At 36.9% G+C, this 11,833-nt stretch overlaps 1 protein-coding gene across 1 annotated transcript in view; it reads left to right on the top strand.

The window, feature by feature from the left end:
• Positions 1-11,833, top strand: part of LOC111862323 (zinc finger protein 568) — a 25,294-nt gene that overhangs the window by 696 nt on the left and 12,765 nt on the right. Inside the window, exon 2 of the mRNA XM_023847613.2 lies at positions 7,818-7,975. Coding sequence (XP_023703381.1) covers positions 7,828-7,975 — 148 coding nt within the window. The 5' untranslated portion in view covers positions 7,818-7,827. The remainder of the gene's footprint in view (positions 1-7,817; positions 7,976-11,833) is intronic.

Here is an 11,833-nt window from a genome sequence, read left to right as displayed (position 1 = left end):
CCCCCCCCCCCAATTAATTTTGAGAAAAAACAAAAATTTAAATAAGAGAAGGAAATGTACCAAATATTATTAAAAATGATTTTGATCACATTTTGTATAAAAATATTCTGAAACAGCTTAAACATAAGGCATTGTTTGTGGCGACTTAAACATAAATTATTTAGTTGACAGTGAAAGAGAAAGTCGATTGGAAGCCTTGCTCAAAACTTATAATTTAATGAGTGTAGTTAAATTTCCAACTCGCATTCAACATAATTCTGCCACAGCTATTGACAATATTTTTATCGATGTTACCAAGGGTGGAAATTATTCCATAAATCCAATAATAAATGGGCTTTCAGATCATGATGCCCAGACTATAACATTACATTCTTTAGTCTAAGGCCACCCACTAAAAAATTTGTGCTGAATAGAAACATTAACAAATATACAATAAATGACTTTCTCCTTAAATTAAGCTATGAAACTTGGGATACTGTTTTCTCCACAGATAATGTCAATGAAATGTACAATTCCTTCCTAGAATCCAATTTGAAAATTTTATACTCTAGCTTTCCTTTAAAGAGAGTCAGTATTGGGAAAAAGAATAGTAATAATTGGATTAGTTGGGGAATTCTAACCTCATGTAAACATAAAAGAGAACTTTTCATAGCATGTAGGGACAGTAATAATCGAGATCTCTTAAACTACTATAAAAAATATTGTAAAATTTTACCTGCTGTCATCAAGGAAGCAAAAATACTTAATTATGCAGACAAAATTAGTAAATCCCTGAACAAGAATAAAACCATCTGGGATATAGTTAAATCAGAAACCAACAAAGCAAGAAATACAGATAAGATTATTACTTTAAATATTGAAGGGACTCTGGTCAATAACCACCAAGTGATACCAAATGAGTTTAATAAATATTTTTCATTTATAGCAAAAAATATTAATAAATATGACGAACTTAGCTTTCATAACCCAGATAATATTACTCCTCTTCATTACTTATCGCAGTCTTTTAAGACTCTGTTTCCAAACATCATCATCAGTAATCTGTCAAGACGACAGGTCCACAGTCTCTTTCAAAACAATTCCTCCACTTAATGCGATCTAGAGCTTTCTCCTTCAAATGACAGTATCCTCTTCTGTCCCCAAGGTCATCCAGCATCTTCTTACGTCTTCTTCCTCGTCTTCTTGTCACTTCTATCCGCCCATCTATCTTTCCTTCGATAGCTTCTTTTAGAAGGCAGTTTCTGCGTAAAACATGACCAATCCAATTAGCCTTCCGTTTTCTTATTTCATGTAGGATATTCCTCTGCTCACTGACTCTAATTAACACTTCTTCATTTCTCACATAATCGGTCCAACTGATCTTCTCCATTCTTCTCCAACACCACATTTCGAAACTTTCCAGATGTTTCTGATCTACTGCCCTAAGTGTCCATGTTTCAGCCCCATACAGAGCTATGCTCCAAATGTAGCATTTCACTAGTTTCTTCCTCAAATTTAAGTCCAATTTGCTGGTAAAAAGATTCTTCTTCTTGCTAAATGCAGCTTTTGCCATGGCAATCCTGGATTTAATTTCACAAGTACACCTTCCATCATCTGTTAACAAGCTACCCAAATATTTAAAACATTTCACATTCTCCACTTGTTTTTGGTCTATCTTTATTGTGACTGGGGTTGGTTGTCTCGAAATTTTCATTACTTTTGTTTTCTCCACATTCATTTCCATGCCATAGCACCTTCCAATTTCAATTAGTCTATCAATCATGCCCTGTAGCACAGTTTCTTCCTTAGCCATTAACACAAGGTCATCTGCATATTTCACAGTTTGAATAATTTGCCCTCCTACTTTGAAGTCACCGAGCCCATCCAGAGCTTCCTTGGTAAGGCATTCGCTGTACAAGTTGAACAGAATTGGTGATAAACAGCATCCTTGTCGAACTCCTCTTCCAATCTGCACACTTCCTGTCTCCCCCCTGTCCAGTCGTACTCTAACTTTCTGATCCATGTACAATTTGCTAATCAATCTTCTTTCATGCCAATCGATACCTGTTTCTTTCAGGATCTGCATTAATTTGGTCCAGTTTACCCGGTCAAATGCCTTCTGCCAGTCTATGAAGCAAACACACAGTTCTTCATCTATCTCCAAAGTTCGTTCCGCTATAATTCTCATCATCCCAATTGCATCCCTGGTTCCTTTTCCTCTTCTAAATCCAAACTGATCTTCTCCAAGTACATCCTCTATTTTCCTTTCAATTCTTCTTTTAAGTATCTTTGCTATTATCTTTGCTGTATGTGCAATAAGACTTATTGTGCGATGGTCGCTGCATTTTGTAGCTTTTGTCTTTTTCTTTAAGGCAATCATTGTAACTTCTGTAAAGTCCTTGGGCCACTCTCCACTTTCATATATGGTGTTCATTAGTTTTGTCAGTGTTTTCAAACCACCTTCTCCCAGTAACTTGAGCACATCTCCAGGTACATCATCATCTCCTGTAGCCTTTCCCTTCCTCATTTCCTTGATAGCTTTTTCCACCTCACTTTGTAAAATATATGGTCCTTTCTCGTCTGTATCTACTTCTTCTTCCGGTTCAACTTCTAAGGTTTCTGGCCGATTAGGTCGATCATATAGTTCTGAAATATAATTTTCCCAAATTTTCAGCACTTGCCTCTGATCTACTATTCTATTCCCCTGGGAGTCTTCGATGCCAACATTTTGAATCCCATGATTCTCTTTCCATCCTAGTTCTTTTGTCTTCATGTACATCAAATCATAACGGCCTGTTCTTTGAAATTCCATAATCTCATTACATATCTTCTCAAGATATTCCTTTTTGGCCCTGTCCGTGGCTCTTTTCAATTCATTCCTCAGTCTCCTGTATTTCCTCCTGCCTTCTTCATTGTTGACATTCTTCCATTTCCTTCGCTCCTCCATTTTACTCATCATCTCCTGTGTAACCCATGGTTTTCTTGCTATCTTCTCAACTTTACCTACCAAATCACTGATAGTATCTAACATGCATTCTTTTATATCGTTCCACTGCGCTTCAGCATTTCCGCTTTCACCTTCAATTGCACCGAGTTTCTCTTCTAGAGTCTCTTGCACGCTTTGTCTTTGAGCATATAACTTCTCCAAATCCCATCTGGGTCTGCGCTTTCGAAATCCTATAATTTTCTTCAACCTGGTTCGGAACTTGGCAACCAGCAAGTTGTGGTCAGAGTCAATGTCTGCCCCAGGAAGCGTCTTCACATCCTTCACACTGTTTCTGAATCGATGTTTCACAAGGATGTAGTCCAGCTGATGCCTCTTCCAATCCCCAGGTGCCTTCCATGTGTAAATTCTTCTCTTTGGCTTCTTGAACCAAGTGTTGGTAACAATCAATCCATTTCGTTCACAAAAGTCAATAAGCATTTGACCTCTGTGATTCCGTCTTCCTAGTCCATGTGATCCAACAATATTCTGATATGGTTCATCTCCAACAATGCTGTTCCAGTCTCCCAATATGATGCTGTTTGTGTCTCCTCTTCCATCTTCCTGAAGAATTTCTTCAATTGTGTCATACACTTTTTCCACTTCATCATCTTCATACTCTGATGTTGGCATGTACACTTGTATAATCAGTATATCTACCGGTTCCGCCTTTAACTTCAGAGCAATAATTCTGTCATTACAAGCAATCTTCTTAACAACACTCCTCACTACACTTTTATGCACCACTATTGCCACACCTCTTTCAGCCCGTTCACCTCCGGAATAATACACTGTATAATCACCGCTTCTTATTTCACCTTGTCCTTTCCACCGCACTTCGCTGACACCTAGCACAGACACTTCATTCTTCTGCATTTCCGTTTTCAAATTCTCCAATTTTCCTGCTTGATTCAAGGTCCTGACATTCCATGTTCCAATCTTGTATCCATGCTGTTTCTTCTGATCTTCGCACTTTTTCTTGTTGTAACGCCTGCATGACATTTCCTCTAGAAACACTCCCCCCCGGAGATCCGATTGGGGGAGTAGTTTACCTCCGGATTGTTTTGCCTCCAGAGGAAACATCTCGCATATATGGTATCTCTGTTTTTGGAAAGAGACTATCCAGGAAAAGTGATAATGTGGTAGTTTTTCCATTTGCTTTCCACATCGCAGTACAGCAGCCGTTCAAACCACTCTGGTCACGCCTGCTGCTATACGAACTTGAACCATCTCGAGCATCATTTGCTCTGTGCTTCAAGTCGCTACTGATGACGCTGCTTCCGGCATCAGTTTTTGGTGTCTCTCTTCGTCTGATGCCTACCCTTTGACCTGTCCAGCAAGGGAGGCCCTGCCAGTAGCTACGCTACCGCTGGTATAGCTCTCAGGGTCCTTGGCATACTCAAACCCCCTCACCACGATAAGGTGGAGACACCAACGAGGGAGGTTTCCAAACATCAAACTAAAATTTGCATCGTCTAAAGAAGTTGAAAATATAATAAAATCTTTTAAACCCAAAAATTCCTCTGGGTATGATGGAATATCTACTAAGATACTTAAAATAAGCTCTTCTTTTATTAGCTCGCCTTTAACTTATATTTGTAATAAATTGATATCTTTGGGAATTTTTCCAGATCATCTGAAATATGCAGTAGTTAAACCTTTGTTTAAGAAAGGTGATAGGTCTTGTATTTCCAACTATAGACCCATATCTGTGTTAAGTTCCTTCTCTGAAGTTTTTGAAAAAGCCATGTATAATCGACTTCAGGTGCACTTGTGTAATCACAGTATTTTAGCATAAGAACAGTTTGGGTTTAGAGCAGATTCATCAACAAAGCCATATATAAGTTAGTTAATGAAACCCTGCAAGCTTTAAATAGTAAATCTCTAGTAGGTGGTATTTTTTTTTTATCTTGAAAAAGCGTTTGATTGTTTAAACCATGATATATTGATCTCTAAATTACAATTTTATGGTGTCAATGGCAAAGCTAAGTTATGGTTTGAATCATATCTTAATAACAGATACAAGAGAACTCAGGTTTCTAATGAGGAATTAAATCTAATAAATCTTTCTACGTGGGAAAAGATAACTGATGGTGTTCCACAGGGATCAGTTCTGGGCCCTCTGTTGTTCCCTATTTATATTAATGATTTGCCCAAAATTGTAGACACTAATGCTATACCTATTTTGTTTGCTGATGATACAAGCATACTAGTCAAAGGTTCTAGCTTAGGGGACTTTCGAAATAAGATGTCTAACACCTTCACTTGCGTAAATAAGTGGTTCAAAACAAATTTACTTTCAGTAAATGTTAACAAAACTTATTGTATTCATTTTAAAACTAAAAGAAATCCACAGTTGATGTAAATATCGTTTATAACAATCAACCAGTAACAACTGTGTCTAATATTAAGACCCTTGGCATAAATATAAATGATTCATTGAACTGGAGAGGTCATAAACGAGTAAATATAACAAAAGTGGCATATACAGAATGAAATGCCTAGATTGCCCCATGGAATGTATGGGACAAACTGGGAGAAAATTTAATACCAGATGTAAAGAACACATGCATGATATAAGACACAATAACAGCAATACAGGATACTCAGAACGATATTAAACACAGGACATGCATTCATTCATTCATTCATTCATTCATTCATTTATTCACATTCCATTAAATCCTTACATGGTTTAAACAACCAACAGATATAGAAATCGTCAAGTAGTATGAACTCATCTTGCTTATAAATCAAGCAGTTGTCAGTATGTTTGCAATATAAAACAAGTTTAAAAGTTTACACAGTATCACAGTAATCAATATACAATATAATATAATGGTTATAAGTAATATGGATAATAATATTGACAACTAATCAGATAAGAAGTATTATTACAGATAAAATGAAGTTACTTGGTAATTTCACATCATTCTTTCCATAAAATCCTTACACGGTTACACAACCAGCAGATATAGAAATCGTCTAGTAGTATAAACTCATCTTGCTTATAAATCAAGCAGTTGTCAATATGTTTGTAATATAAATCTAATTAAAAAGTTAAATATATAAATTACCCTTTGCATAACGTTGCCATTGTCATCTATTGAAATATTCCTCCAATGTATAAAAGGAGTTCACAAATAAAAACTCTTTTAAACGGGCTTTAAACTTATCTGCATTATTTGAGATTATTTTGATTGTATTTGGAAGTCCATTATAAATCCTTGCAGCCATGTGATAAACCCATTCCTATATTTTGCCAAATTGACAAATTGACAAATGGTACAATAGAAAATACTATGGATATCATAGCAACGAATAAGAAAGGATAATATTTAAACACATCAGAAAAATATCATATATACAGAACAACAAAGAAAAACACACATGTCAACAATATAAATAAGGAAATATATAACCCACTATTTCAGGAATTACACACAATTTACACAGAACAACATAACAGAACCTCACCACCTACCCCCACCACATCTACCCCTACCACGTCGTAACTCAATCAATACGAAGACACACACACATCCAACATTACAACACTCACAGCTAAAAAGGGAACACACATCACAAACCACGGTGAGTACTAAACATTATAATACAACACATAACAGATAGAAGCTGAAAGTGAAGATAATAAGTACCTTTTTTCACGTTGCAGGTTTACACAGAATATAAGAAAAATGACCCCCATAGTGGAAGAACCACACACAAGTTTTAATTAAGACACATAAGATGAATAATCTTAACAAGTTTTAGTGTGTGTAAATTTATTATAGTTGACGAATATGCACTTTTTAAATACTTTTAAAATAATTTTATAAAGACATATAATGGCATGCAATGCAATAGGTTAGCATAATTAGGGCACCTGATGATGGCACTATGTTGCTAAAACATGTCGTGAAGTAACAGGTGAAATTGAGTGCACTACAAGACGGCCACTGTATACATATCATGGATATTGAATGTATTATCCCAAAACTGAGTTCAGCCTGTTATATTATGAGGAGTATTAAGTCATATATGTCTTTCAATGTTCTGAAAATTATTTATTATTCATATTTTAATTCGATCATAAGCTATGGCTTAATGTTCTGGGGAAATTCACCCCACAGTTTTAAAATATTTACAATGCAAAAAAGAATAATAAGAATTATGATGGGCTGTAGGAGCAGGGCTTCATGCAGGAATTTGTTTAGGAAGTTGGAAATTTTGCCTCTTGCGTCACAATATATTTTTTCTCTCATGTTGCTTATGGTCAGTAACAAGGATCTCTTTATTTTAAATTCAGAAAAGCATAATACAGGTACAAGACAATCAAATAATTTTTATCTGCCTAAGTAAATTTTACAGTTTACAAAAAGGGAGTGTACTGTATGGGTATTAGGGTATTTAACAATCTTCCTCCACATATTAAAGATATATCTCATAATCCAAGGAAATTTGAAGCCTGTCTAAAACATTTTCTTTATACACATTATTTTTATTCCACTGATGAATATCTTCAATTTAAGGCTATTTCAAGTCCGTGACATACCAAAGAATATATATATATATAGTTTAATAAACTATGTTTATTGTCACAAAGTTTTAAAACTATTAGTAATAGAACTTTTTATATTTCTGTCATCATTTTATTTTATTCTATTTTTTGGCTTATTTGTCTTTTATATATGTACCAGTTGACGTGTTCCATATCCTACCCATTCTACTGTGGATCTATGGAATGTAAAATAAATGAATGAATTAGGCAATTCCCCCCCCCTCCCCCCAGTAAAATAACCCAGCAGTGCCTATATGGTTGACTGAACACTATAGAATTATTTCATTATTTCAGTACAGGAATTATGGAAGCCTGTCCACAGTGTCATAGACCTATCAAGTCTCCACATGCTCGTTTAGTTGAAGACTCTTGTGGGCATAAGAAATGCCGATTGTGTCTTATGAAAGATGAAGATGGATGTCGCCTGTGTGCTGCCAAAGATAAAACAACTGGTTAGATTCCCATGCACATTGTTTTCATACATTTCTTTTTCTAAATCAGCCACATACCCCTCACTCACATATGTGCAATGACACAGAACGCTGTATAGTTATTAATTGCATACAAATTTTCTCATTCTTAGCTTTAATTTTCAACTTTGAAAGTCATAATGAGGCCACAACACATTCATTAAGAAAAGGCTGCTGTTACTATTTCTGTTGCAAATATTAATCACTTTATTCATAGGTTTATAAAGACTTAAATTTGAAGATGTATACAAAATTATGAAATTTCTGTAAAATCTATCATTTTGCACAAATCACTTAGTATACTTGTAGTATTCAGTTCACATATGAAAAAAGTAATTCTGAGGCTTATTATCTACTTCCATTCCATGAAGTAACTCACTGACTGCTGAGAATGTTTAGTGACTACCACAGTATTATGGAGATAAATACTATTTTCTATGAACAGAAAACATTGTAATTATAAATTAATATGTTTGAGCCTGCAAATTAAAATCAAAATGTTGTCCCTATGCTTAACTAATTAAGCACTACACCATGAAGGCGTGTGGAGGAGTGGGTGTATAGATCCACATTCTCTTGACCTTGGCACTAGTTGGAAGTGAGTGGTCAGCTTCACACCCTGACCGCTTTATCCCCGGGGAAGAGCCCCCATTACCCATTGGATAGGAGGTTGGGTGGACCCCAGAGCCGGGCTGGATGATGTGGAGAAGGGAAAATTCTTGACCCTACTGGGACTCGAACACCAACCTCTTGGTCATCCAGCCCGGAGCTAGTCACTATACTTACTACACTATCCCGGCCCACAATTAACATAATTAATTAACATTAACAATAATACTTTAAATTGGCCAAAACTATTTCTCCCGTCATACTTCATTTACGAAGGGCATTCTGTATATAATGCCTCCTTTTTTTTTTGTGTTAATATGTAACGTCTGAGCTGGATGTTGGTGGTGGTGTAGTAAAGGTTGAACCTTCCCACCAATGTACTGTTAGTTTGGTTGTCATGTGACAGATAGCAACAGCAGAGCAGTCTACCAAAATGGCGTCTGACATAAAAGTGCGTACGAAACAGAGATGTGTTATTGAACGTCTCACGCCGAACAAATTGCACCCATTGACATCGATCGACGCTTGCTAAAGGTGTACAGAGACAATACAGTGGATGTCAGCACAGTGAGGCGTTTCAACAATAGCGAAAGTGAAGTGCACGACAAGCCACACCATGGGCATCCCTGCTCAGCTGCCACTCCTCATAATGAACAGCACCTCGATCAGCTCATCCATATAGATCGGCAGATAACGGCCAGGGAACTGTGTGCACAGCTTAATATCGGCTGTAATGCATTGGAAATGATGTTGGGGAAACTGGATTATCACAAAGTTTATTCCAGGTGGGTCCCGTGGATGCTTACACAGGACCACAAAACTCATCGAATGGATTTCTGTCAGGACCTGTTGCACCAGTTTGAGGCTGAAGGTGATAGGTTTCTGGACAGCATCGCCACCAGAGATGAGATGTGGTGTCACCACTACGAGCCGAAATCCAAAAGACAGTCCATGAAGTGGCGACATCCAGATTCCCCAAAGAAAAAAGAAGTTCAAGACAGCCATCGGCAAGGAAAGTGATGTGCATGGTCTTTTGGGATAGGCGGGGTGTAATTTTGTTGGATTTCCTGGAGCCTGGTGAGACTGTCAATTCTGAATGCTACAAGACGACGCTGACTAAGCTGAAAGCCCGCATTTCCTGAGTCAAGCCAGAGAAGCAGACAACCTTTTGCTTGCAACACAATAACGCTAGACCCCATACCAGTTTGGCATCCACTGCGCACATTGCAAAGCTTGGCTGAACTGTCCTACCACATCCAACTTATAGCCCCGATTTAGCACCTTCAGACTTCCATCTCTGTGGGCCTATGAAAGATGGACTACGTGGGAAACATTTTCCAGACAGTGATGCTGTCATTTCAACTGTAAGAAAGTGGCTAGCCTCTGCTGGCGCAGACTTTTACAGGCACGACATACAGGCTCTTGTTCATTGCTGGCAAAAGTGCATAACGAATGGTGGTGATTATGAGGAAAAATACCTGTAAGTAGCTGAAATTTTGCTCTATTTAACTGCATTATTATGCTGTCTGTATCTGTTGTAGTTTTCATTTTAAAAAAATATGAGGCATTATATACGGAACACTCCTCGTACATTTCATAATTATCCTCACAGATCCTGAGATGCTACACAATATGTGCTGTCCCCATAATTGAAAACAAATGTCTTTTCTGTCTCTGAACTTGATGTTTGGAGGACAGCTTAAAATATGCCTAAATTAATTTGATCTTCATGTCAACAAGGACCTGTTTTATTATTAACAGTTTAATCATTTTTCAGTCCATGTAAGTCCATACTTTCCTGGAGTGATAGACCAATTAATTTAAGTGTTACTTAAATTTTTAAAACTGTTTATTTTTCACCATGTTAAACACTACAGTAGGATGTTTACATTTACAAATCTGCTTAATACAGTAAAGGTGGCATTAGTGTATCAGTGTAACAAAGTTCTTATTTCTCATCCCGTTTTACCATATTTGTATAAATGCAGTAAACTCCTTATTATTGAGAATTCAGGCAACCAGGATAAACTTCATAGATAATTTGCCTTAAAAAATAGAAAACATTGGTCAGAATAGCTAGTCTCCGGGCCAGGATTTTAACCCCAATATAAAGCAGAACTGGTAACTAGTCTCAAGTGTGACACTTGGTGTGTTTCTGTTGTGAATAGCATAGTTGAACTGTTTCATAGCTATTTGTGAATTTATGAGTCCGCATGTAATCTAATGGCTTATTAATTTTCTGAGCTCACTGGAGGCAGTGAATTTGTTCAGTTTTGATATTTTGTTATTTATGGTTAATTTTACAGTGCTATCCATAGCTCAGATAAATAGCATCAAATGATAAGTTGACTAGTGAATAATGATTCCATGTTAAGTGGTTCCCTGTCACCATGGCAGTGCACGTCCTCAGGTTGCGGATAGAGGAGACGCCCTCCAGTTTTGGAGGGTAGCTGTGAATATATTGAATAAGCAGTCATGGACAGCCAACAAAGGGTGGCCCTCCAGCTTGGTGGTTGGGCGTGGGGCTAACAAGTCCTCACCACAAAAAATCAGTATGTTACAAAAATGAACACAAAGCCTCGGACCTGGACTGATTCCTTGGATAAACGACCTAAGCTAATGAAAACGGATATGAGATTTGGAACATGGAATGTACGAAGTTTGTACAGGGCAGGTTCGCTCAGGGCAGTGGCAGAAGAAATCTTAAAATGTAAGTTAGATTTAGCAGGAGTACAGGAGGCCAGATGGGATGAAGATGGCATCGCACCAGCAGGCGAATATACATTTTTCTATGGAAAGGGGAATGAAAATCATGAATTAGGTACAGGTTTTTTCATACATAAGAGAATCATATCAGCAGTTAAGAGGGTAGAGTTCGTTAGTGATAGCATATCATATATAATACTAAAAGGTCGCTGGTGTGATATCATTGTTATGAATGTTCATACCCCAACAGAAGATAAAATTGATGACATAAAGGATAGATTCTGTGAAGAACTAGAACATGTATTTGATAAATTCCCGAAGTACCCCATGAAAACTTTGTTAGGAGATTTCAATGCCAAAGTAGGGAGGGAAGACATTTTCAAACCAACAATTGAGAATTAGAGTTTGCATGAAATTAGTAATGATAATGGAGTTAGAGTAGTAAACTTTGCCACATCAAAAAATCTTACTGTCAAAAGTACAATGTTCCCACATCGTAACATCCATAAATTTACTTGGACATCT

The sequence above is a fragment of the Cryptotermes secundus genome, unplaced genomic scaffold (genome assembly GCF_002891405.2).
Source record: "Cryptotermes secundus unplaced genomic scaffold, Csec_1.0 scaffold408, whole genome shotgun sequence".
NCBI lineage: Eukaryota > Metazoa > Arthropoda > Insecta > Blattodea > Kalotermitidae > Cryptotermes > Cryptotermes secundus.
This window is presented reverse-complemented; position numbering and strand designations above follow the sequence as displayed.